Genomic DNA, 27,790 nt, shown 5'->3' with positions numbered 1-27,790 from the left:
GGTGGGATGCAGGTGAAGGTGGGCTCTGGCTGGCAGTGTCTGCAGGACACCGGCTGCAGAGGCTCTGTGTGTGGACACACACGTGCCCCTTTGCATGGGAAGGGCATCATCCCCAGCACCTGCTCACCGGGAGACAACTCCTGCATTGGTGATGTCTCTCACCTGGGATGTCTGGTGTCTGTGCTAGCCTTTTAATGAAGAAGAGACACTTCAGTCTCTGGCCAGACTAAGTTATGAGACAAGGATCTCTGTCTCATGACAAGCAGAATTGCCTTCTGCAGAAAAGCAATTACGCATCGTAACAAAAGAAGTAATACATTGTCTGCAAATTAAGATTTTTAAGATTGATCTTAATAGCTTGGTATTTTTATAGATAGGACTTTCACACAACAAGAATGTATTTGAACCAGTTGACTTGCACCGAATTTTTCAATTTTAACAGAGGTGACTTCTGCGTCAGCTTATTCCCAGCAGGTCTGAGCTGTTTTAAGCATCCCTGACCTCTGTGGTGGACATCATCCAGAAGTACTTCAAGATTTCTACTTACCTTTTTTGGATTCCCAGGCTAAACTAAATATGCATACTTCTCTGAAATGGATCTACTAATATGCCTTTTTTAGCAAAGCATATTTGTTTCCACGGCCACATTTTTATTTATCTTCTCTCTTTGCCAACAATTTCAGAGAGCTTAATTATTGATTAATGATTTCAGGTGGGATGTGTAATCACATTTTGGAAAAGGAATCAGTTTGTTTAAAAGTTACTGAAAAATATTAGAATAGTCTCATTTTACTGATCTCACTTTCACTTCATTTTCAGTGGAAAAGTGGGTTCAGTGGCCCCTCTTGCACAGGGCTTACATGCATGAGTAAAGCTCTCCAAGCTGCTAAACGAGACAGTGATGCAAACTCACCTAATGATAACAAAGTCTCTTCTTTACCTTGTGATGTACTTATTGCTCCAGTGTGTAACATCTCACTACCAAATGGGTAAATACATTGTTAGAGTGCAGATGCCTCAATGGAAACTTGTACCGAGGGTCTGGGTGAGGCACAGTGTGAATTATATTGCCATGGCAACCCTGAATTTCTTTCATCCATTGACATTTGCATCCTTCTTTTTTGGCATTTTCACAGTCTTCAAAGATTATTTTTTTCAATAGTTGAGTAGACTAGATCACTAAATTTGCTGTTATCACCATGATAAAAAGGTATGAAAATGAAGTTCACTGTGGGTACAGAAAGGTTACAGTTATTTTGCAGATTTAAGTTAAATTTTTGAGCGTGAATTATGTCTGAAGAAGCTCTATATTTTTTAAAACATCAGGACATAGGAAGAAAATGCGGTTCAGATAAACTTGTCTCTTCCCAGAGTCCTGATATAGATGTTGGAAGTCAGAAAAAAACACTGAACAATCTGTTCAACATCTCTAATATGCCTCCTCATTGCTGTAGCAAATAAAATGGAATCCATATAGATGAACTCAAATATGCTCAAGACTTTTTAAAAAAAAAATTATTCATAAAAAGTATAAATAAAATCAAAAATCTTCTGGTGTTATTTATGAATTATGACTAATTTCTTCAATCTTTTTCTGGCATTTAGAAATGGCACACAAGCAAATTAAGAAATATTTCAAATAAAACTCTGTCTGAATTGTTTTTGTAACCTACACGATACACAGTCCTTCCACACAAAAGGCATGTTGTATTCTTATTTGCAATTGGGTTAATGGAGCTGTTCCTGATTTCTATGCAGGTTCTCCTGACTAGGAGAACCAGCCCAGGAAGAGGAGAGGAAATTGCTTGCCCAGACCACTAGGTACTACCAGCTTGCCTGGAGATCACTCTCGTTAGCTCCTCTTCTCTCTCCAATGCAACTCCAGTTTGCCTGAAAAGGACTCTTTATCCCAACATCTGAGTACTATCCAGAGTAGTCAAATTGCCCATGCCTTCACTCCTTCGAAGTGGTTTTTCAAGAACCCCATGGATGGCTTTTGTATGGGATAGCCTTAGGCAGTGTTCTACGAAGGAGAAGAGAAGCCACCTAAAATAGAGGTAAAAACACTCACTCAAAACACAGACAGCTTCAGGTCAGTCTTTAGGAATCACTAATGAGAATATTTTTTCCAAGGGAATTTTTTCAGTGGACGTCAAGTGTGTTTTTCCACATCACTCATAGTTCATTAGGCTCTAGTTTAAACACTCTCAGTCCTCCAAGGGGTCGTGTGCCATGACTGCCCAGTCTCTGGCTGCAAGTGTCTGCTAAATTGCTCTAGTGAACTGCTTACAAACACCCTACAGGCAGGATTTCATTCCAAACCGGTAAGTGAAAATTATGATTAATTATATATTCCCAGAAGTTATGATCAGTTTATGAATGATTCATGAAAGGGGGAAAAAAAAAGAAGACTAAATAGACTATGAATATAATTTGCAAGCGACAGTTTAAGCAACTTCATCTCTGAAAGTGAAGTCCTTCTAGCCTCATATTTACCTAATCATAGTGTGCAGTGCAAGTACTGTGTTGTGAATATTCTGTTTCCACACATCAACACATCTAAATGCAGGTTTGCACTGCCCAAAGCTCTCCAAATGCAGAGGGCAAACTTTAGAACAAACAACTGTGTGCAAATAGAGATCAGAGGGGTGAAAGCATCACAGTGTTGAGTGATGAAGCCCAGCTCCTGCTGCAGATGGACCCACTGGATGTAACTAGGAGCCAAGATAGAAGAGCAGCTGGGCAAGAATGCTGTCCTGGAGCCAAGGGTGAAAGACATGGAGCCATGCCTGCTTTGGGCCTGAACCTACCATGCTTTCTCCCTGGGGGAGTGTAATTTACACCCTAATTATACATTTCCCCTTACAACTTCTCACCAAAGCTGGCATCCAGTGTCAACTGCCTTCAGAAATAGGGTGTGAAACACCAGAGAGGCTGTTCATGTATTATTTATTATTGTAATTCCTGTCTATCGGAAGGCTCATCTGAATGCATTTCCTGGATTTCAATAGATGTCCTGCGTTTGATTTTTTTTTTTTTTGGTGGGGGTTTTGGGTTTTTTCACTCCATTTTTGAACCGGGTTAATAAGGAATGTGTGTGACTTTGCCCAAGGATGCTCCATGAATTCCTGGGGTCAACAATGGCAGGAGGCTACTGGCTCTGTACTGCACATTTTCCCTGATTTCCTCCCTGTTTGTTCCTCAGTGACAAATGTCTGGGACCAGCACTAACACTTTAACCAGTGCAACTGCGAACAGTTGCATCCCAGAGGGTCAGTAGAGGCATGATGGCCGAGATGGTTTGTGGATGTATAAACAGAGCAAGTTTTGCAGGAGAAGGCAGAATCCTTCATGAGAACTAAGTAGCAAAATTGGAAAGTCCAGGTAAACTTCAGAGTAAAAAAGCCCCTCTGTAGGCCTGACATGCAGGGACCAAACATGAAGTGAAGCACAAGATGGGGACTGTTGTTCAAAGGTAACCTAAATCACATAATTCAGTTAAAAGTGTGGAAACAGACTGACTAAGAAACCTAAGTGACTTCATATACCCACCCTCTACTTGACTTTACATTTGCAGCAGCTATGTAAGATATGCAGGGGTACCTCTCAGAAGAAGACAAAAAAAAGAAGTTCTGCTTGCTGATCTTTTGAAAATTTATTACCTCAGGTGGGAACCAGGGGCAAGTGGCTAGCTGAGCCATTGGTGTCTGTGTAACTGATAAGGCCATCACCAATTACCCAGAAAAAATAGCCCCAAGTCTAAATCCCTTTGCAGCCCCTCTCCAGCCCTGCTCATGCCACAGCTCTCATCTTTAATATAATCCCAGGGTGAGCTTTCTGTAAGGCCCCCACTCACATTCCATGTGTCCACTCTAAGGGCACCCACCCCCTCTTCTCAGTTTGTATAGTACTGAGATTTCTTACCATGAGCTCTGATATTCCTTTAGGTGTACATGACAAGAGTCAGCCACTGCAAAAAGGACAAGAAAAGGTACATTTAGATAGCAATGTTACACCAAGTCTTCAGACATGTCTTGGTGCCTTCAGGCTCTGACCCAATGACTGTGGTCCTTTTGTCCTGCACAGAATAGCTAAGGAGTTTTGGAATTGCCTTTGCCCCTTATTACAATTCAGACCCAGAAACACTTTCCATATGTTGCTTTCCATGATAAATTGTTGTAGCAGCTGCAGCAGGAGCAATTGCTGGGAAAGGATAGCACCTGCCTGATTGCAAGTGGAAAGGATAGCAACCTCTGGGAATCTGCTTGTCCTACAGACTACCCTATAAAACAGGTTTGGGTCTTCTGCTTGCAAACTGTGCTCCGCCCCTGGTGCAAAACAGATTTAATGAACTGTGAGCCACTGCACTAACCACAGAGTGTAAACAGGAGCTGGCAAGATTGTAAAAGGTTTTTTTAAAAAATCCTTTTAAACACTGGGTTGTCAAATAACAGTCCCCAGACTGATAAAATGCAGCACTCAGGCATATCACTATGGAGCACAGCAGGATTTTTGCTTCAGACTAACTGATAAAAAGCTTGATGTATCCCCATTCAGCTTGCTATCCTTCAGGCTGTGCTTTTAAGACAAACAGCAGCAGCAAACATTTGTCTGCTATTTCTTTCTTAAAACCAAGATGGTTTGCAATTCAGGATTAACAGATGGGGCAGTAAGAAATGAGGGCATGGATTTTATTATTTTTTTTTGTCACTTCCTCAAAGTCACTTTGAGCAATGTTTCCAGCAATGACAGGCTGGCATCAGTAAGGGAAGCCTCTAAACTTTGGCCATCGATGGCCACCCCTGAGCTGTGCTTGCCCTCACGAGGCTTTGTGACTGGGGCCAGGGAATCCCAGGGAGATATCTCCACATATTATGCACCTCCTGCCAGGCAAAACATTCACCACTGTTGGTGTCAGAGGCAAAAGCCCTCTGGAGGGGAAGGGAAAGGAGGGGAGAAGGGGAGAGGGAGAGGGAGAGGGAGAGGGAGAGGGAGAGGGAGAGGGAGCATTCTTACCTCCATTGCTGTCATCGAAATTTGTGATCCACCCTCTGCTAGGTTTTGAAATGCATCTAAGGGCAGTACAAAGAAAATCTTATTTCATGAGGAGGAAGCAGGAATGCAAAGCAGACATAAGGCAGTGGCAGCTGAGGAGCAGAGCTGCAATCCCTGTGCTGGGATGCTCTGCCCAGCTCAGGTGCCTACCCACACTGTCTTGCCTGGCCACATCTCATTTCTGTGCTTGGTACTCCCTCTGCCTTGGCCCTGGGGTCACAGCCTGGGAAGGCATCCCAATTTCAGGGCTGGAATTTGGAAGAAGTGTAGGGACAGGGAGTGCTCAATGTGGCTGCTTTCATCTCCTCTCATAATTTGTTTCAATTGTTTTCCTGCCTGAAGACTGACAGGAGAACGGTGAACTAATGAAACACATCTTCCCACAGGGAAACTTTCTGTTGGTCCTTTTCCATCCTCCCTGGCAGTGAGTGATCACAGTGTGCCCTAAAGAAAGTGATTCTCTTGAAGTCATTAGTATGCCTTGCAAGCTTTTTCCAGGGAATATAAATGCAGATGCTGCTGTTATTCAGCTAGAGTTTGAAATTAACATTGCTGAAAGTTTTTTGACTGAACACTTTGCCATCAGAAAATTTAAATCCATTCAAATATTGATATTCTATGTGCACATTTATATTGCAATTTGTCTAGGAGAAAACTTCAAACCCAAGTGTTTGGATAAACTCAAACCACACCACTTTGAGTTCTTTTTATTTATTTTGAAATTACTTTTCTCCTAGAAATGTGCTGTTATAAAACAGTAATAAAAAGTTGAAACAAATTTAAGTCTGTCTATCCTTGAATGACACGTTTCTCCAGGAGCCTGTTTCCCAACCTGAATGAAAAGGACTTGTAATATCATGCATGTTTTGGGACCTGCCCAGCCTTAGAAAAGTACAAGGCTGCTGGGAGAGGGTAGGAACAGGGTACAAAGGCTCATTGCTCCTCTGCCCCTTAGGAGGCAACCAGAGCTATTCATATGGTCCAGAGCGGAGAGGAAAGCTAACACAGTGAAGCACATCCAGCCTACACTGCTCTGAAGAAAGGCATAGAACAAGGAAATCCCCATATTGCACTCCATCCCTTGACAAGGTTGTATTTGCAGGGCTAGGCTTGCACCCAGCAATCTTTTTAGGAAAAAATGGCAGCACTGAAATTACCTCCTCTGGGCAGAGGTAAGTGCCTCTTTACTGCTTCATTAACTCCAGTTAAATAGAATTTGCAAAGGAGCTGCTGCTTTTGGTTTGGGTCTCATCTCTGGCTATCTTGAAAGGATGAGTAATGATTTAATGGGACAGATTTTGTCTTCCCTGCTGCATTCACATCATCATAAAGGTTTACTGCCTTTTATTCCCACTTGGCACCCTTATCCTCTCCTGTAACTGACTTATTCACAATGATTTGAAAAGTCTGAGAAATGTATTCCGTGTTAAACCCTCTGTAAAATGATAACTGAAAGAGTTGAGAGCATTTTAAGATTCTCATTACAAATAGCAATGAAACTTTTAGAGGCTCCTTTCTACGTGGATGTAGATGTTTTGTCTTTATATTTGCACTTACAATGTAAGAGGATCCTTTTTAGATGAAAAAAAAATACCATGGTACTAATTTAGGCGTAAGAACTTTCATCTACTGCAAGTGACATGTATAATCACAAAAAATGGGTGTTTACAAGCTATCTACTTTTTTTTTTTAATGAAAGCATTAAAATCAAGACATGCTCTGACTTTCTGAGCCGCTTCTGCTATACTCCCTTGAAATGGGATTTTAAGCAGTGTCATCCGAGCAGATCTGCTGACCACTATTGGCCCATTAAACATCAGTGGCAAAAACACATGGGACAAAATGAACACTCATTTCCATGCACTGTTGAAACCCTGCTCATTTCAAAGATGAGATAAATTGCTGTAATGATGTTCTAGCACCAGGGTCACAATTGCTCGCTTTGTTTAACTACCAGTATTTCCAGTCCAAACGCTTATTATTAGAGTAGCAAAAATTATGCTTTCGTAAAACAGAATTGCATTTACATTTAGGCAAAGGCTTATTTATAGCCACTTCCTCCTTGCAACTGCCAGACAATAGCTGCATGCAACACAGGGCATGGGTTTGTTACCCACTGAGAACGATCTCAGACCTTCTCCTTACCAAAAAACTGAGAGAACTTCACTGAATTTGGTGGGAAAAATATATCTCTCTAGTTTAAAAAAAAAAAGCCCCTCCCTAGCTGTGATTCAGACTTCTCTGTGTTTTAACAAAAAGAGAAAGCTGCCTTCCCCTTGAGATGGGACACTTCACTCCTGTTCACTGAGCATCACTGAAGGCAATGTCCCCTCAGTGGTACCAGAAATGCTTCACACCACCCTGGAGGAAGCTCTGCTGTGGACCATGATGCTCAAGCTTCTGTGGAAGAGCACCAGCACAGGACACATCTTGTTTTTGGAAAACGAGTCTTAGTGCATAGGGGCTTTAAGGACAAGCCTGCAGGGGCCAGGCTAAATTCTTGCAGCAGAAAAGGATTGATAGCTGAAGAAGCTCTGGATATACATTGTCATTGCTCCTCAGCAAGGAAAAGCACTGGGCATCTCGGTGTCACTGCAGCCCACAGGCACTCGATGAGCTCTGATGGGAAACTGGGGGCCCACCTTCCTTCTGGCCTCTGTCAGTGAGGGCATATCACTGGATTCCCAGCTGCTGCTTTCTCTCAACGCTAAACTGCCCTCTACCCACCAGTTGCTCCTGTGGGCAGGAGACAGATCTGGCTTTTGACAAACAGGCTGCCCCAAAGGATTCCTGGACCATGCCTGGACTTTGGGCAAGTCTGTTTCTTCCAAACTATGCTGTTAGACATGTATTATCACGTCTAGTGTCATGTCCCTTGCCTCCTGCTGCTACCCTCCATCTGGCTTTGCAAACTCCCCTGCTGCCACGTCCCCTGCCCATGCCCAGGCGCCAGCACTGAGACTCACAGGTCATGGTTTCGAGGCGCAGCATGCAGCACACGAAGTCAGAGAAGCCAACTCTCCCCGCAGCATCGCCGTACCGCAAGAGCAGCAGACGCAGGAGCTGGTCGTTAGTGGCCAGGCCTGTGGAGGGAAGAGGAATGACAGCACTGGAAAGACACTGCAAGATGATGGATGGGCTCTGATGGCCTTGTGCAGCCTGCAAAGAAGCCGGGGCTCTGCCTCAGCCCCCCACCCTGTCATGCCAGCTCTCTGCACCCCTGGACAGCAGCCTGTCTTTCCACAGTTTTGTGCCTAAGAGTCACAGTAGGGTAATGGAAAATCAAAGTCGTCCTACTCACTTACTCGGATCATGGCTTAAGTCAGCAAGCAGGAAACACTGAGCTAACTAATCTAGTATTATCTTGCTTTGCCTTTTTAGCTTTTATTTTCTGTAAGAAAGGGTGGTTTTCTTTGGCTCATAACTGTTAAAGTCTGAGTGAAGCATTTACAATAGCACTGGCACTTTCTGCTAAACAGGGAGATGCCGCATGCTCATGCTATTATGCAGTACAGCATGCCTGGGATTCTTAATTTTTACATTTTCTCTTCTATTAGAAAATGGCAAAGAGTGCATTTCTTTTTTATTAGCTGATTATTCAGTATTTGTGTCACAGTCTGTTTGGATGGAAATTGGTATTCAATTGAATGAACAAAAATTGCCTTTTAGAATGATTCTTTTATTAGTTAAATAAAACTACCCTAAATATGCTGGCTATATAAGAGGAATGATTTAAATATATTTTGCACTAAAAGCTGATTTGCGAAACAAAAGGGAAATTTTCTGCAGAGAGCTGGACTGATAGCTTCGGTTTAATGCCTTCTCTGAGACTTCAGAAAAGTCTCATTTGCTCACTCCCAGTTTTAGTGGCTCAGCTGGATGAGAAGTAACTTTCCTGGCTTTTCAACCAGCTCTAAACTTTTCAGTTTTAAATGAACTCATCATGGAGCTAAATTAGTTGAACAAGCAGAAATAAAAGAAATAGCTTCTCTACACCTGTGTAGGGAGAGAGAGAGCTGATGGAGGTGGTTTAGTACCACCATTGGCAAATTCTAGTTGCATGAGCCTCGGTGGAGGTCTCCAGCAGGAAGCAGATAAACAAAGCTGAATATTGAAAGAATCTAAATACATTTGGGCTTAAGATACATTTCAAATTAAGGTAAACCTGATTTTAGATTCTTTTCTCAGGAGAAAAAGTTAGTAATTAAAAATAAATCTATTTAATGAAATGTCTTTTTTTATTCTGATGTTTAACAATTGCCAAGAACCACCGAGGCAGTGAGCAATGAATTCTATCTATTTTTAACCTTTTGAAGACAGTGGGAATTCAATCAAGCTCTCTCTGGAGAGCAGATTCCAGCAAACATTGTAGTGCTGCTTATGAGATGCTATAATCACATCTTACACTAGTAAAACACCAACAATTTGTCCTGGTCAGTCTGGGATATAATTGCTCTGAAATCTGCACACCTGGCAACATCTCTCAATTAACCTCATCAACAAGTCCTTTCTGTTCCCAAGACTTTCCAGATATGTGCAGTTGCTTATTTAAAAGGCTACTCCCCACTCTGCTTTCAGCCAAGCTTTAAAATACAGATTTGGTTTCCCTATTTTTAAAAGTTATTTTGATGCATTTACTGTTGTCAGTGAGGAGTGTGTAAATACACCAGGCCAGTGCCCCTGCATTTCAGGGCAGCAAGGCTGTTATTGCAGCTGGCCTGCTTTACTCTGCCCCGTCCTCATCATGCTTGGAAACATTAGCAAAACAGTGAAAATTAAGCACACACTTCAGTGTTTTGCTGGGAAAAGCACCAAACACTTCAGGGAACAGCTGGCAAAGGACTGTATTTAGACACATTAATACCATTCCCAGAGGTAGCACCAAGCTCCCAAACACCTTCTGGGGTCAGCTGCTCCTTCCTGCTTAAAAGCCAGGACTGGGATCATCCTACTGCCAAGCCAGATTCAAATGTAGCTGTCTGGCTCAGAAGGCAGCAATAACGAGCTTATAATTTTCTTCTTCTTCCCCACTCAAAACTGCCAAACATGTATTGAATTTGCCATTTAATAGTGTCTTTTTATCCCTTCAAATAGCTGCACTGTTTTGGCTGATAGGACTTCTCAATGTACAGTTTTCCTCCCAGTTTTATACTTCAGCATCTTTCTTACAGAATGGACCTGGCAGCTTCTCCTTTGACATTTGGGAAGTCAGTGCTGCACTCCTCAGGCACGTGCTAATACTCTGCCCACCTCTCAGCCACAAATAATTTACATATAACATTCCCCGAGCTGATGTCTTCCACGGATAGCAATCCTGCACCAGCTTCCTCCTGGGGACAACATCCCTCCAAGCTCAAAGTAGCCAAATGGGAACTTCTCTAATAAGAGGATTGCTGTGTCAGAGATGCATTTCATACACAAAGTCTCCAGAGGGACGACCCAGCTAAACTGCTTCACTCATGTAACAGCATCCCGTGCACTCGCTGCAAGTTTCAGCACTCAGTAGCCAACAGAGGTCAGTGCAAACTAAATAAATGCCTGTCACTGTGGTTTTCCTTCTAGACTTAGTCACTGCCATGGAGAGAAACTGCAGGAATTGGGGCAAGTGCAAGCATCCACTGTTCCTTGCTCCTTTCCTCTACTGGATATTTCACCCATGACCTAGAGAGACTATAGATAACCTAGTCTGGCCAACGCTGCACTTCTCTGCATCTCTGCTGGCTCCCTAACGCAGAGCTCTGGGCAGAGCTGTGATCTAACCTCTGTGAAATCCAAACCACTTTCTCCCTGAATCTCTTTTTTCTTTCCTCTTTCTTTTTCATCCTTTCCTTCACTGGCACAGGGACAAGAAAGGGAGCTGTTCAACACCTATGGATGTACCTGCTGTTTGTATCGCACCCTTCAGTTCAGCAGCATCAAGAAATCCAGAATGGTTTCTGTCTTCCTTCCTGAAGATATCCTAAAAAACAGTGTAAAGGCAGATTTCAAGCCCTTATCACCATTACCCAAATTTACTACCACACCTAATTATGTATGCTTTTCTTCCTTCATAAATAGGCTGCAAGGAAGTTTAACAGATGAGATGGGGTGGCCATGACAAGGGAGACCCATTTCCAGAAGTCTCTGACAGAATGTTACTTTGTAAGAAACCCCACAGTTTTGTGCGGGTGGAAGCCTTTTTTCTCGCTATCCCTGTCTTATGTGTGTAAGCAATGGGGATACTCAACTTCACTGACAAAAAGGCATTGTCTATAACATGTGAAATAAGCCAGGAGTCCCTGAGTCCCGGAATGGTGTGGGGTCATCTTTTCTAACACATGACAAGGCACACTTGACATGCTGTCAGTGGGAAGAGCGCTCTTGCTAGATGGGGAACTGGCACCCCATGTCCAAGGTGGCTCAGATTATCTCAAGAGGGATGAAACAAATTAGAGCCCAACCCAGGCTTCAGGAAACCTTCTCGTCCTGCACCAAGACTGAAAGAGAAGGACCCGACACAGAGAAGCTGCCATGCATGCCCCAATTGGGAATTTAGGTGGGACCCTGAATACTGTGCTACTGTTTTCTCTGCTTCCAGACCTAATGCTTGTCCTGGAGCAGAGACATTTTTCCCAGGCAGGCTTTCATTGGATCCTACACATTTTTACTATGAACTGCAGCACTGAGGAAGTGACATTTTTCAGATGACTCTGTTCAAGAACTCATTTCAGCTTAGAAAGCTTTTTTTTAAAAAGATTACCAGTGGTGGCACAGACACGGAGGTTTCCATCAAATTCCGAGCCTAATTGGGCTTCCTACCTTTACCCAGATTTCCCTCAATATTCTCTGTGCTAGAAAAGCCTCGACTGCTCATTTGGAGCACTTTACACACACCACTGCTTCCTGAGCTCTCAACCTTTGCGTGAGAGGATGGAACTCTGACCCACTAAGCAAGCAACCTTTGTAACGCTCCCCCCCGCAGTGCTTTGATATCACAGAGCATCTGCTCCCTGCTGATGAAAAGCCCTAGGGTACAGTATCCGCGGAGAAGAGAGAGCAGCCCCCGCGTACCATGTACTTAGCGAGACTTCGCCAGAGGCTCCCGAACTCCTGCAGTGTGAGTCGTCCGTTCGAGTTGAGCTGTGCATTTAGTTAAGAATCGAGCAGTTAATGAGAGCTAAACCTGACTGTCTTTGTTCCCGAGGACGCTGCCTTCACATAAAGACATAAGATGCAGCCTCCTCGGTCTGTTGAGAAAGCCAAAAGCTTTTCTGCTCTCAATTATGCTTAAAGTTAAATTCACCGTCTTTGACTCGTTGTACAGCTGCTAATATCTGTGCTCACAAACAACAAAAGGTTTCTATTTATATGGTACCTTTTACCACAAAGCAACCTGCAGTGACATTTAGTCACGAGCACGGATGCCCCTGTGAATGAACATGGCCCTGTGGTCTTGCCTCTGTGCATGAGGCTTCACATTATCAGCTCTGGTTGGATCCTCCTGGAGGAACAGGCGCTGACGGAGTAAGAGCGTGAGGAGACAATCCTGATGCCTTCTGTCAGAAGGCAGAAACAGCCTTTGAGCCATAGGAGCCCAGGAATGTCAGCAGACATCCTGCAGGGATGCACGAAGGACTGTGTCAGTGGAACTGCGCCCCTCCATACTCCCTCCAGGAGTCCTCGGCAGACATGCAGCACCTCACCTAATGCAGCTGGAATGGTGAAAACTCCCTGAAAGCAAAACTGATCACCAGTGAAATATAAGGAGACAAGTGCCACTGCCATGAAACCTGAGAGAAAAAAGCTGATCCTGACTTTGCAGACCAGGATAAGTCATGCTGTACATGGTTGTATGCAGCCCAGACTATGAAAAATCCATCCTGAATTAAAGCAGGGCAGAGGCTTTGTCAGGTCCTTGCATGTGCCATGCATTCACAGAGCCCACTTATCCCAGGACGGGCTTTGGAAAGGGGGAAAAGTCTCTTTTGCTGGCTAGATGGAGAAGGCATGAAAGAGAGAGGGACTTGTGGTCATTTTTATTCATTTTGTGGCAGTTGTAAAGGTCTGAAAATGTTTCAAAGTTATTTCAAGGCATGGAGGAAAAGAGACAGTGAGCAAGCAAGGGGGAGAAAACACACAGGGAAGAATGTATGTTTTCATCACGGAGCCCTCTTGTTCTACAGCAGCCAGAAATGTATTTCTTGTGTTGTCTTGTTAACAGCAAAAAGACTGTGTGATACATCTAAATAGGAAAGATACACTGGAAAGGTTCAATGGCCTGCCAGGCAAGTGCCTGTGATTCAGTGGTGACAGTGCTTCTGCCCCTGACACCAGCTTTGCTGGCAGTGCTGGCAGCCTGCTCAAGTGCCACCACAGGCCAGCGTGGGGCAGCTGGGATGGGAGAGCTAAGCTACGCCTAAGCTGTGTGCTGCCTCTTGTCTCAGGCTGCCTGAGGGCGAAGCTCAGCCAAGCCCCAGGCCCTGCAGAAGGGAAAATGAGAGCCAAGAGTTGGCTTTAGAAGACCCTCACCCTTCACCAGACACACCAGAGCCAGGGTATGCACAGCAAAGTCCTGCATAGACTCTGGGACAGTTATTTATTGAGGATTGTGGCTAATTGCACACTTGCAGGTTCTCACACGGGGATGCTCAGCTCACCCATAACTCCAGGCAAGGATAGGCAGCACTGGGGAAGTTTATTGCTCCTGCTGAAAGGATACATCCATCAGAGCTAAAATGCCTCTGCACGAATCGAAGCTGAATCTTCCTCCCAGGCTGGTCATTTCATCTGCAAGGATTGACAAAACAGAAGGAATTAGAGAGAACAAGGGGTGTGACTGGCATCAGGACACCATTCAGTGGGAAGGGGGACACCAGTCTGAAGGCTCACATAGCTGAAAAACCCCACATCTGGCTCAGATTCTCAAACAGTAGCAAGGGCTCTGTGCCAAGCTGAGGTCTACTGAGGAACTCTGACACATCTCAGACATCTCTACTGCCCCCTTCCCCAAGGATAGTTGCTCTGCTCAGGTTTACAGTCTCTGCCCACCTACCTGCCCTGATGGAAAAACACTTCCCTCTTGAAATAAGGGAAAGGGAAATGTCTGTGATAAGAAAGGCCACTTATGCTGCGCTAGCAAGTCCTAAAAGCACTTTGAGCCTTGTGCATGGCTGAGCTGCTTCAAGCCCTCAAGCTGTGCCCATCTCACGTTTGATCCAACAGCGCAATAAGCCACAATGAGGATTTTTTGAGGACCATCAGGACACTACTAAATCCTCCATCTAATTTACACTAGTCTCAGGATAAGGAAGCACCAAAGACATCAGCAGGGTTGTAAAAGCTTTACCTTGCAGGATCACTTCATTAAGCAGTTGTTGCAGCTGCGAGGCATCAACAGCTGAGCCCTAATGCAGAATAAAATGCAAAGAGAGGTCTGTGAGCATAAAGCTGTCTCCTGTGTCAGTTTTGCCCAAAGCTCCTTTTCTCATGCTCTGTGGCAACCAAGAAGAACCTCTGCTTATATATCAGAGGAGCATCAGCACCCCCTCAGGAGCATAATAAAGCCCTCCACAGTGCTGGGCAAATCTTTGTCCTCCCCTACAGGAGTCTGCAGGGCAGTTACAGGCACTGCCTTCACCATGGGGTATTTTCAGCAGTGATGGGACCACCTACTGACTTCACCAGCCCCTAGCTAGGGACTTGTCGATGGGCAGGCACAGCAGGCAGCTGTGTGAGTGGACTGGGAGCACAGGCACTTCTGCCTGCTTCCCTCAGAGCTGCCCATCAGTAAACCTGGCTGCCTCCCTCCTGAGACACCCCTGGGGCACCCAGCGTGGCAGGTCATGTTCATTTTCACCTTCATGCACTGATATAACTATTAACAGCAAGAGGTCCATTGTGCAGAGACTTTTAACAGTGATTTTTTTCCTCTTGAGTAAGTCAAGGAGTTCTTTATAACAGTTTATTAAACCATTAAAAGCTTCTCCTGTGAACACAGAGCTTGGCTCTGAAAGAGCAGGAATCAATTACTCAAACGCTGACTGATGTCTGGTTTCCAAGTGCTGAGAAGGCAAATGGAAAATGATGCTGATGAGAGGGGGGGAATACCCAAGACTTTCTAATTGCTTTCAGCAAATAAACAAACCAGAGCCAAAAAAAAAAAGTACAGATACAAGCCCATCACCAGTGCAACTACAAATCTCCGATATTCGACTGATATATGGCACTAGCCAATCTATCCCAGCTGAATGTCCCATTTTTCTGTGGGTTTTGGCAGGTCAGTCAATACTGTTTTCAGGGTATCCACTTGAGGATCAAGCTACATTTAAAAAAAAAAAATTAGATGGATTTGTGTCAACATCATAGTTCAGTTTTTCTTTTTGCAAGTCCACATGTCTTTATTTATTTATTTATTTATTCAGCAAGAAGTTTTAGATAGGATACCTGCTTAGCAAATCTTAGGAAAAGAGCCTTATATGAGCTGTCCTGGTTCTGTGTCGGTACATCCTGCATCAAAGACAAAGTACAGACATAAATAATTCAGTTACAAAACAACTGGAGGCAAAAAAGTCTGCCGATCCAAACAGCACTTAACAGGGACAGGGAATGTACAGTACAGGCTGAGTTTTAACACCCCGAAAGTGAAGTGGGCTAGGAGTGAGGAACAGCTACTGCAGTGAAGGAAGATGCATAGTTTGGGTGTTAGCATTTAGTACAACTAGGAAGGAGCAGCTCGAGGCCTAAGGAAGATGACAGATCACATCCAGGGTGGAATTTAACAAGTCAGTACATGAATAAAGAGATACAAATCCTGATCCTTATTGATGGCCCCTAGTTGGTATCACTGGCTCAGGGCATGTGAAGATTCACGTGAACAAAGAAAACAGAACAGGAGTTGACTTTTCCTTTCTCTTGTACCTTCTCAGTCCCAAGGCAGGCTTGACTGTACCTGAGCAATTGCAATTCAATGGTTAAGTGATTTTTTTTAACCTTCCATTGAGAAGATCCACCAAGCACTAAGGGGAACTATCCTTGACATTATATAAAGTTTTCCAAAAAAATCTAAGCCCAAGGCCTAATGCCTTCAGGTCTGTGCGAGATAATTCACAACAGTGAAGCCCAAAAACCTGAACAAGAGCAGAAAGTGTGGGTACCATAATTCATCAAAGTCTGAACATCGGCTAAGGACAACAGCCAAGTAAACTGACAGCTTGTCAGTGGAAAGAGATAACAAGCCACCATTTCCACTATCCCTCTAATGGGGTTTAATTTCATGCTGGAAAATGAATCACAAGCAAAAGACTGTTTTCTGTTCTCCTGAAGCAGCTTCACACCTGTGGCTTCAAAGACCTGCACTGCGTTTGCACTGGTTTGCAGCAGGGTTTTGCAGTAGCATGGACTGGACCAGCTCTGGCAACGTGTGCACAGTTCAGAGCAAGGAAAACAAGCAACAGATCGTAGCTGGGCTAAACAGGCTGAAATGTGGGTTGAACTAGAGATGCAGCCAGTTTTGAAGAGTAACTTGCCCTACATCTGTGAAGATATCCTGAAGAAAATCAGAAGAAATCTGCTTTGGGCCTCACCCCTATGGATTCCTGTGCTTTATAGGGTACCTAAATTAAGCCATTCCCATGAGGAAGGCATGTATAATGCCACTCTCAGGAATTAGTCAAAGTTTCCCCCTCTCTACTCTGTAGATACACATTTTACAAACATTGTGAGAATTTAGTATCTTTCAACTACTCTCTCCCCTGCTATATTTAGTTGGTCAAAGTGTTAAAGATGGTGAGGTGAAAAGGACAGATGAACAAAGGGACAGTATAAGATTTGTTTCCTTAAAAATCAGGGTCTGAATAAGATATGAAGAGGAAGGGCATTGTTGTCACTTCCATCTCTCTAGAGAGGTACCCTGCTCTCCCAGCAAGGTTGCAGGATGCCAGAGTCGAACTCTGGGACAGGTAATGGCTGGTAAAGGTAGAAAAGAGCAGATGAAGAGGAGGCAGTAGAGGTGACTACTGAACAGTCAGCTCTCTGGGAACCACCACCAGTGTCTACATCTTCACAGTCTCTTACCATCGGCAACACTGAGCTGGTCAGGGAGTTTGAGTTCCTAGAAAAGAATTACAAGAGTCAAACTGGGAGAAAACAGGCCTTTTCAGAGCACTGATTTGCAGATGTGGCAGGCACCAACAGTAGGCCTTGCCCAGCCCATGGCCCCACAAGATGCTCAGCACCCACACTGCCCAGCCTGTCCCAGTTCAGTCACCAGTTGCCTGTTGCAACTCTGTGCAAACAGTTACAAGCAGATCTGAGTCTCCAGCTGCTTTGGGGCCACTGCCTTCCCCAAGACAGCTCTGTTGGCATGAGCAGCAGACAAAGGGTAACTTGTTTTACTCCAAGCATGCCAGGACTAAATTCACCACACAGAAGACAGGGCTGCTCTGCCTTGAGCCACGTAAATTTTTCACCTGCTTTCTCTTTGCCAAGCTTAACAGTCAGGAATAAAAATAGCATCTAGGCTATTAAAAGGCAACACCTTCTAAATGTCTGCAGACTGCCTGAAATTGAGCCAGGGTCACCCTTCCTTCTGAGACACACTTAGTAGCAACATTCAATACATGAATTCTGCTTTGGTAGAGAAATTAGACAAGCCAGATTCTATTTTTATGACATCTGTGCTATTATATAGGTGAGTGCTGCAGATACCCATGGGAAGGGCATCTCCATGCTTGGCCTAGCTCAGAAAGTTCTGTGAGAGCCAGAGACTCTCCTGAAAAGTGCTTCTTTCAGGGCTGAGCCATCTCACGCATGACTCATCATGCTGAAGGCAGGCCAGCCCACAGCACAGACTTCTTATGTTTGTTTTCCATAACTAAGGAGTTGCCTTAGTTGGTTCTGGGCTATTTTTGTCAGGGGCCAAAGCCTAGAAAGCAATCTCATTATTAAGATATGGGCCAATGAGGCAAGAGCTGAAATCATTTCCACTATAAAACTTGCTGAAGGGAAGCCACTGCACATCTGATGCTTGGAGGTCATTTGGTAAAGGCTGAATACTGGGGTTTGCTTATGTAAAGTAAATCACACCCAGATATTCATGTGATAATGTGAATATGTGTATGTGGTAATAGCTGCCTTTGCATGAACTAAGATAGCATTTTTCCGACAAATTTCTCTTCAAGGCCTGTCTCATACCTACAGGGACCCCCGCCAGCCTGTCTATGAGGTGGCTGAATGAAAGAATCAAGGCCTTTCACTGCTCTTTGCTTCTCTAGGTCCCACTCTGAGCAGAATGGGACATGATCCATCTGGCATCCAGCCGGCAGAACATAAGAAACTACACAGCAGCTGCCAAGAATTAAGAAAAACAAGATCCCAGTCCTCCTTTCAGTAAAGAGAATTTTCTCCACAATCAGGGGTGGAGGACATATCTCACAATCATTGCTCCCTTGTGTACCAAAGCTGAGACCCCTGTGGCTGCAGATGAGCTACTGCCCTGCTCTTCAGTGGCCATCCTTGTGCATCTGACTGTACGTGAGATCCCCCTCAACACTGTGTGCTTAACACTTATCTGTGCCTTCCCAACACGCTTCAAGGATACATTAAAAGCAAATTGCCACATTAATTATCTTGACATTAAATAGTTAATTCCTGGCACCCTTCAAGTCTGGGGCCTTTAAGGAGTGTAGATTATCTTACTCTTTGTAGTCTCGATTCTTTACGAAAATTCGCAAGAGAAATTCAAATTCTTGATCCTCTGTTGTGGCAGGATAAACAGCATAGGTTCCTGGGCTCAAGATAAAGTAGTTGGTCACATCTCGAATCGGAGAAAAAACTTGTTTCAGAACTTTGGAGTTCTCCTGAAAGAAAAATATAGCTGGCTATCTTCCCTCCATATCTGGAACCAAAGTAAATCAGCAAGCACACTCACAGCAGCCTTGCATTCCCACAGCTCTCTAAATACTCACTGCATCTAACATGCCTTAACCTCCCCAATGGCCTGAAAAGCCCATCACCTGGATGGACTGTTTTCAAGGACACATCAAAATTGCACAAGCATGAAGGAACTGAAAGAAACAGAAGGCAAAAGAAATGTAGGTGGAATTGAAGAGAACTTCAATTAACATTAAGCAGACTGGAGTTTGTGAAGGAATCAAGGATGAATACTCTTACTAAAACTTCCCGAGATCTTTTGTGACTCAGAGGGGTCAGAGAGCCCTCTAAACATGTCACCCAGATGACAATGTTTCAAGAATTACAATCCAAACCAGTAAGTGTCACAAGAAAACTGAGCATTCTGAGCATTCTGATCTTTCATCTGTTATTCCTGCATTTTTGCTGAGATGAAACAAATATAATGCAACAGCTATTACTATGATGACATGTAAAGATAGCATAATAAAAAACCCTTCCTAAACATATTCCCCAAAATATATCAGCGTGTATAAATTCCATTTAGAATGGTTATACAGCGTGGCAGAGTTATTTATGAGCCATGCCTTTAGGAGACAATAACATAAAACTGCTATTTTGAAAGGAAAAAAAAAAAAAGGATGACTACTGTTACAGACGGCTGGGAGGTACACAGACTGCCAAGTATTATGGGTCAGATCTTGAGCAGATAGAAATGGGCAGTGCTGCAAAGAAATAAATGGTGTAATCCTTTTTTTTTTTCACTTTTGAGTCTCATTCCACATTCCTTCTGGTAAAAAGCAGAAGCAGATTAATATCTCAATGGAATCAAAACTGCTGTGAGATAAGAATCAGCCTCTATACATTTCTCAGCTCCATCACACAACATTAAACTTCCCTCACAGACATGTATTAGTGTTCCACGTCTATATTTAATCAAAGGCTTCCTAGAGCTATCAGATATGTCCATGCTGGTTTGCATCCTTGCCTGCACTGCATTCCCCTCTCATCCTGCCAAGGGATAATACTCTTTTTACTTCACAGCAACCATTTAATGCATCTCAAAAGGTACCAAACAATGAATAATGCTGCTGATGAATAATGGCAGTGAAAGCAGGTCAGGGAGGAAGAATGAAGCCACATGAATCTTGCCAATTGCACTCTCTTTGTGCAAAGAAAACCCCTTGTAAACTTTTACTCAAAGATGCCACCTCTGATTGCCCTCAGTCACTGAGGAAATAAAGCAAGGGAGTGGCACTTACACCCACCTGGTTTTAGCTCCTGGACTTGGCTTTTGCTGCTACCAGGGCAGGACACTGGGCTGGCTGTGAGGAGATGTAGACCAGCTCTCATGTCAAAATATTTAGCCTGAGTCCATGAGGGAATATTTTCTGTATAATCTCTGCATAAATTTGTACCAATACCATTATATTACTAAAAGCTATGGTGTGATAGCAGCATAACTATTCCCTTTCCCTCACTGACCAGGTGCTCCACAGTAACGGTGGTGCCTCTAGTAACAGTCTGTTCTGGCCTTGCCCTTCAGCTCAGGCTCAGAAGCCCAAACTGAGCCTGAGGTGAGCTGTGGGCTGACAACCCAGAGAGGTCATGTCATCCAGACATTGAGTTTCATCCATCCATGGGAACATACCAAGAGACAGAAAACATACCTGAACATCAACTGGAAGGGAATAAATTTAAATATAAAGCAAGAATAGGGAATATCTGTCCCTTAGTCTGCTTCCTGATTAAACAACCTCTTTTTGAGGGACCCAAGACCTATGGCATCACCTTCCAGTGAAAATCATTTCTGTTAAGATGGGTAACTAATCAACATGGACATGCATCATGCAAGAGCATACGTGCCTGGTGAATGCTGGGGAAGCTGTAAGGAGTGAATTCCTCACTTACCGGGAGCAATAGATCTTGCTGAGTGGCACAGCTATCCCCACGGAGTCCTGCAGGCTTGATATCTGCACAGGGCAGAGGATCTCCTCACAGAGGGATAGTGAGTTCCACTTGCTGGAGGGGTGCTCTTTTTATGACATCTTTTATTTCTCAGACCCCATTTTTTATGAGCTACAAAGTCATGCTTTTTCTTTATGAGGAGCAGTTAGACTTACAGCATCAGTTATTCAAAGTCTGGGACTAGGGCAAACCTCTCCAGTGATGAGGAGAATGTGAAGCTGGGGTCACAGCAATCTCTGCTTCCTTTTATTCTCTGGGTTAAGACCAATCCCCTCCCACCCTCCTCAGAGAACAAAAACACTCTGGAAAAGGCTAGCATTCATCTGCACTAGCAATTGTGCTTTCAGTAAGCCTGGTAATGCTCTGACAACAACTGCCCTTGAAAAGGTACCTCCTTGGACAGTGACCAAGAAAGAAAACCAGGAAGACCAGAAATTGTAGAGGAGGCCCCAGATATCTGAGTGGGTTATCTCTGCACTGGACTCAGGTAAAGGATTCCATGTATTTTGTAAATGATTTTTTTTTACATGTCATTTCAGTGATAGAAAAGAGGGAGATGAGTAAGAGAAATGTACTTGGGGGAACAAAGACCATTTGCTTCTCTACTACACCTGGAATACTGCTCGAGGGCTGTGGTTAGTGCTGGCTGGCACACACTGTGCCAGGCCAGCAAGGCATGTCACCAGTACTGTTGGTGGGTACAGAGGGTACTGCCCTGGCACATCTTGTAGCCTGGGGACTCCCTGAGTTTCCCAGGGCTATTTTGGGATGCTACAAAACTAAAAGCTCAACCTTTGTTCCTTAAGACATGAATAAAGGAAATGAAGCCTGCCAAACTCTACTTTTCCTGTGAAGTTCTACAATAGAAGGCATTCAGAAATTCACACGACATACCGACTGCGCTCTTTTTACAGACCAAAATGCAATTCAGTCTTTCACTTCCACATACAGGTATAATAAACCACACAGAGAACAACAGCGCCTACATGATATCTGACGGTGCTTACCATGGTGATGAAAAAGCCAATCTTCAGGTTTTTTGCATCCTGCATATGCTCAGCGTGCTTTTGCATGAGTGAAATTACTACATTATAGGTTTTGGGGTCATAATCTGGCACTTTGAAAAAATATTGAGGGTTTGTTGAAACTGCACCTGCTGAGAAAGTGTTAATAGATTAATAGTAGGCACAGAGATGTCCCAATAGTAGCCTATTGTGTAAGATCTTACTGATATGGAAACAGAGCAATAGGTAGTTACTGCTCCCAGATCCTTTCAGTACAACAGAGCACTGTAGTCTACACATTAGCTCTAGAAGCTGAGGCAGCTGGAGTTAAACTAATTGCACATTAATCATTCTAGAAATCTCTGGGAAAGTCATGAAAGTCATGCGGATTTCTCAACACTCCTAACATCTGCTTCACCTACATGGCACACTGTCCTGTGGCAGAAAAGCAGTGACTTAATCAGATGCCTTGACCCAGTGGTTGAGTTAAAAAGGAATGTGGCTTGGAGATCATAAACACATAGAAAAGAAAAAAATGGTGCAAGGCTATCCTCTCCTTCCTTTATGTTAGTGACTGTGGTAGACAGACAGAATGTTGAGCAACAGAGGGAAAAGGCTTCTTTTTGGCCAAGGTTTTGGTTAACAGGAAGCATATCTCATAAAAAAGCAGTGAAATGCCAAAACTGGGGAAAAAGGACTGAGATGGCAGCATCTGCTTAAAGCAGCCTAGACTTTAAGCCAGTCTGAACTTCTAAGATACCTGCTTTGGGTGGCCTTGAAAGCTGCAAATTAGCATGACTGTACTTGGATAGGAACTTTACTAGAGTGCTGGTGGAAAACACAGCTCCAAGGAAACTGCCTCTGCCCACACTCTCAGTTCAGGCCCTCCATCTCTTCATTCAGTCCCCATGCCCATGGTGTGCAGCAGCACAGGCATTGCTTTGTTATCCCACCTTGAGACATGGTGATCTGGCTATGAGGAAGAGCCTGAAGCCTGTAAGCCAAAACCCATTTGCTGCTAAGTCAGGGATCAGCATTGCAGAAAAAAAGAAGCCCCTTCACTGATCACATGCTACCATCTTATATTAAAAAGACAGAGCCCAAATAGTGATGCAGCTGTAAAATAAGTGAGATAAATTAAGACAAAAATGTAAAAAAAAAAAATTACTTCTTATGATTGGAGCTTGCAATGCCAGACGAGTCCTTGCACAGGCAGTAAAACCAATGGATATTATCTGCTCAAAGACCTTTTTACCTTAAAAAATAGAGCTTTGTAGTATAATTTTTTCATTTTGTATCCATTTAATTTCAGAGTTTTTCTTGCTCTGTAAAATCAACTATATATTTGCCAAACCAGACTTTTTGATGAGGTCCCCAGTAACACCTACTGCAACTGGCTGCAAGAAGATATATAAGCTCATTTTGATTTAAAGAGTCCGGGGTTCCTAAATCACAAGTCTCCCGTTTTAACTCAGCAGCCAGTGCTGTTGCTTTATTTCTGCCTGTTTAGCTGGTAAGTGCTGTAATGGGAAATGGCAGGCATTAACAACTGGCAATCAATATTTCTGCAGTTTGGTGCTCAGAGTGAATGTTTCACCATAGCCATCAGTGGAGAGGACTGGGTGACTGCAGTGAGTGTTCACTACCTGAGGAATAGTAGTTCCTTCTTGTGGCAGGGTGTGGACTCCACAGGTTGATGTGCCTTTCCAGAGACCATGTTGTAAGGTGGTGATCTCCGAAGTCCAGAAATGTTGGGGTGTTGTTACATATATATACCCATGAAAACTGCTCTTGGAAGTGTTCACAGGACATCCTGCAGAGAAGGAGGAAAAGCAGTTTAGGATGGAAAAGCATTGCCAGCAGGTCAAGGGAGGTGATCCTGCCCCTCTACTCAGCCCTGGTGAGGCACATCTGGAGTTCTGTGTCCAGTTCTGGGCTCCTCAGTACAAGAGAGACATGGAGCTCCTGGAGCAGGTCCACTGGAGGGCAACAAAGATGATTAAGGGACTGGAGCAACTCCTTTATGAGGACAGGCTGAGGGAGCTGGGCCTGTTCAGCCTTGAGAAGAGAGAACTAAGAGGGGACCTTATCAATGCCTACAAGTATCTGAAGCAAAGGTGCCAAGAGGATGGAGCCTGGCTATGCTCAGTGGTGCCAAGCAGTAGGACAAGAGGCAACAGGCAGAAACTGATGCACAGAAAGTTCCACCTGAATATGAGGGAGAACTTCTTTACTATGCAAGTGACCGAGCACTGGAACAGATTGACCAGAGAGGGTGTAGCGTCTCCCTCACTGAAGATGTTCAAGAACTGTCTGGACACAATTCTGTGCCGTGTGCTCTGGGATTTCCCTGATGGGGCAGGGAGGTTGAACCCCACTGTGGTCCCTTCCAACCTGATCCATTCTGTGATGACACTAGTTTAGGTATTCTCATTCACCATCCATGTCTCTAAAGGGGGATTACTGAGAACATTGCAGGTGACTGTAGCTGCACTGGCTGATACCTTGCAGAAGAGGTCAGCTCTCAGTGCCTTTGGGCTGCCCTAGCTGCCCCTAATGCCTCAGGTAAATCACAGGGCAAGTTCAGGAGTCTCTAGGTGGAGCCCTGATATCTCCAGCACATCTCTGCCCCTTGCTTTTTCCCTCCACAGTGTGTGGAGGGAAATGTCCTGTCCCACATTCATCCTTTGCTTAAGCCTCAAATGTCTACTTCAGACCAACTTGCTGTTGCCCTGATTTCCTCAGAGCCTCACAGGGCAAGTGTGCACTTTCTGAATAATAATAGTTTTTCTAAAGGATGGCTCATACGTGGCTAAACTGTGTCTGAGAGTAATCAGAGGCAGTGAAAAACCACAAACACCTGCAGAGCAGCCAAGCACACAAGCTCTATGACCCTGCTTAGCCACCTGTCCCCTTCAAGCATCTGTCAGTCCAAGGTTCAAGCCAGGTACTTTATGGGAAATGGCAGTGTGACAGGTCTCAGGGGGGTGGGTTTTTACTTCTGTCACTTTTCATTTTTTTCACCAGCTTGTTACTTAAGATTTGCCAGCTCCATTTTTTCAGGTCTTGTTTCTTCTGAAACCCTGGGTTCAGGAAAACCTCCAATTTGCTGTTTGCACCCAGCTAACACAGGGTGTCTTGAGCCATCACTAAGAGCAGAGTACTGTCAAAATGACTCTTTTTTTCATAGTGAAAACAAACAGAAAACCTGGTAGACAAAGGATCAATAGGAAAATACCAGAATTCTCCATCATCCTTATCTCTGAGGAGGGCTTCTCTGTATTTAGGCTCAACATAGTCCCACTGAGGAGACCTGCAAAAAGGAACAAAGCAACAAGAAGATGTGAGGCACAATTTTTCATCTCTCTGCACAATTTTTCATCTCTCTGGCCAGCCTATGTCTCTAACCAGCCTGTCAAGTCATGAGGGATCAGAGAGGATGAACAAACTGCACACTGGGAACAGGACTGTGCTTGATACCTTCATAGCCAAGGCCAGCAAACAGAGCTCTGCACCTTTGCTGTGCCTGTCTGAGTTGCCCACCCTGGGATGGGGAATCCTGCTTCTGCCCTCTAAGCCCCATGATGGAGAGGTTAGTGAGGTACCAAGGCATAGCACTCTGAAGCGCAGATATTTCATTCACATGTTGAGAACACATTAGCCAGTCAAATGTGTTGTTTCCAAGCTGCATGTTTATAATTAAGTGATAATTGTACTTTCTGCAGAGTTTAAGATAACTAAACAGAGCGTGAATCAATAATTTATTGATTTATGCTGCTTACCTGTGAATGCGCTACTGACATGTCAATTACAGCTAGGATTGTATTCACTCTTCCAAAAAATGGGAGGATGTTGCCTGAGCAGATAGATATTATCCCAGCCTTAAACATGTCTGCACAACCCACCACCCCATCCAGATGCATCATGCTAGCCTGACTTTTCTCAGCAGAGAAGTTGTGAATGATCCTAGCAAAAAGGAGAGGTGGGATAACCTAAGAGTGATGCAAGAACATCTCTCTAGTCATGAAAACACTGATGCTATTCCAACAGGAAAACTAACATCTATTTATTTACAAAACACTGTTGCAGTCTTCCTCTATATAATTCCTTTCTTTACAAAAGAGATGGTAGATTATACACACAGCAGCAAAGTGGTCTTTGCATCCCCAAAGCTGCATCTGGGATCCAAAAGGTCAGTTCAAGTCATTCTCCGGATCTTTGCCTTTGCAATAACCAAGGACCCTTTTTATCCCTCTGTGTTCAATACTGCCATACTCCATGGATTTGTCTAATCACCCTCTTCCCAGATTTAGACTCAGGGCAGGGGAAGAAAAAGGAGGAAGTTGGATGCATGATTGCTGCAGGGGAATTCAATAGAAGCAGCCAGTCAGCATCTAGGGACATGCTCAAAGCTAACCCCAGGAATTAACAACTCTTTCATCCAAGGCTTATCTGGAATCATGCACTGGGTAAAGTCTACACCCAGACAGGAGGGGATACCTGAGCCTAGTGAAGCTGCATTAGTTTCCCCTGGATTGGATTTCTGTGGGCTGTTGCTTTGCAGATGGAAATAACACTTATAATTTATTGATTTGGAAATATCTGTTTTGTTAAAATGGGTACAAGGCAGAGGTTCTTTACAATAAGCCTATAAAAGTTTGATTCTCTATGACATTAAAGGTTTAAGACCATACTCATCACTCCAGGGCCCCTTCCACTCCCCATGGCCCCACGGATTCCAAATCCTGATGATATGTTTCCAGCTGTTCTTGTAGCGGATCTGTAAGGAGGAAAAAAAAATTCAGGCACAGCTTTTCACAATCATGATATTCAGTGAAGAGATGGGTAATAAAATGGATCTTCCTCTATACCTTAGAGACCTAGTTAAACCTCTGATCTCATTTGACCGAAGCTAAAAAGCAGGGCCTTTTGCTACATTGCAAAGGAATGATGTGTGAGAGAAAACCGTGCCCATTTTGCTTTCCTGAGGATAATGAATAGCTGACACAGAGAGAATCAGCAGCATTCCTGCCACACCACATGAATTCAACAGCCTTGGGAAATTCCAGTGCCTAATTCCGCACATCTGATCCTGTGAGTCAGCAGAGGCAGGGACTTTGAGGAACGAGGTCACCAGACTGCCTGGAGTGAAAGCCAACAGTCAGCACTGAGAGATGATAAACAGAATCTGTGGCTCTATATCTACAGTACTGTGGTTTCCAACAGCTGAGGTTTCTGGTGCTTTTCTCCTCTTGCTGCCACTGATTTAAGTCAGAAGCAACTCACTTTTGCCAATAAAGCCAAAACGGTGGAAGTGGAAAAGAAAAACAAACCTTTTGTTTCTGCCTCTCCTTATGCACACAGGCAGTGTTGGAAACAAATGCCATGGCAGACTCTTCCCAGGCAAAGGCCCAGCCTCTAATCATTTCCCCACAGGACAGCCCCCTGGATGCCTTGGCACTTTTATAATGTGGGGCAAAGAGTGTTTCTCCTCTCTGCGCATACCATGAACAGCAGGAGGCTGGAACAGTCTGCTTCTTCTCCAATAGAATTAAGAATCTTTCTGCCCCTGACCTGGAGAAAGGCCCGTGCCCCAGCTGGAGCGTTCTCTGGAGCCATTTTGTAGCCTCTTGACTACAAGTGTCCTCCAAGAAGCAGCATGCTATGATGATGGCACCATGGATGCCATGGCATGAGTGGATATGAACCAAAGCCAAGCTCACACAGGAAACCATCAAAGAGAGAGGGAGAAGGGAGAAAACAGCTAAGGGAAAACAATGTCCCTTTCCAAAGTACTTTAGGTACTGAGACTCAAATGTTTTGTAGCTACCTTGCTTGACAGCACAGCTATTGTTTCATTTCCTTATTGGCCTTGC

General features: G+C 44.1%; 1 protein-coding gene across 2 annotated transcripts in view; it reads right to left on the bottom strand.

The window, feature by feature from the left end:
• Positions 1 to 1,562: 1,562 nt before the first annotated feature.
• The window catches only part of CAPN13 (calpain 13), a 52,334-nt gene continuing 26,106 nt past the window's right edge, over positions 1,563 to 27,790 (bottom strand). The window contains exons 8-22 of one of the 2 annotated variants that reach the window (XM_027696648.1): positions 26,609 to 26,694; positions 25,153 to 25,227; positions 23,561 to 23,727; positions 21,918 to 22,063; positions 18,730 to 18,890; positions 17,107 to 17,143; positions 15,478 to 15,540; positions 14,381 to 14,438; positions 13,754 to 13,821; positions 12,106 to 12,174; positions 10,936 to 11,014; positions 8,022 to 8,138; positions 5,017 to 5,072; positions 3,925 to 3,970; positions 1,563 to 2,046 (exon numbers count right to left, since the gene is read on the bottom strand). In XM_027696648.1, coding sequence (XP_027552449.1) covers positions 3,944 to 3,970; positions 5,017 to 5,072; positions 8,022 to 8,138; positions 10,936 to 11,014; positions 12,106 to 12,174; positions 13,754 to 13,821; positions 14,381 to 14,438; positions 15,478 to 15,540; positions 17,107 to 17,143; positions 18,730 to 18,890; positions 21,918 to 22,063; positions 23,561 to 23,727; positions 25,153 to 25,227; positions 26,609 to 26,694 — 1,209 coding nt within the window. In that variant the 3' untranslated portion in view covers positions 1,563 to 2,046; positions 3,925 to 3,943. Of the gene's footprint in view, positions 2,047 to 3,924; positions 3,971 to 5,016; positions 5,073 to 8,021; positions 8,139 to 10,935; positions 11,015 to 12,105; positions 12,175 to 13,753; positions 13,822 to 14,380; positions 14,439 to 15,477; positions 15,541 to 17,106; positions 17,144 to 18,729; positions 18,891 to 21,917; positions 22,067 to 23,560; positions 23,728 to 25,152; positions 25,228 to 26,608; positions 26,695 to 27,790 lie in introns of both variants that reach the window. The other variant, XM_027696649.1, reaches the window with a different exon arrangement.

This window comes from Neopelma chrysocephalum, unplaced genomic scaffold (assembly GCF_003984885.1).
Source record: "Neopelma chrysocephalum unplaced genomic scaffold, ASM398488v2 Primary Assembly neopelma1_108, whole genome shotgun sequence".
Lineage (NCBI taxonomy): Eukaryota > Metazoa > Chordata > Aves > Passeriformes > Pipridae > Neopelma > Neopelma chrysocephalum.
This window is presented reverse-complemented; position numbering and strand designations above follow the sequence as displayed.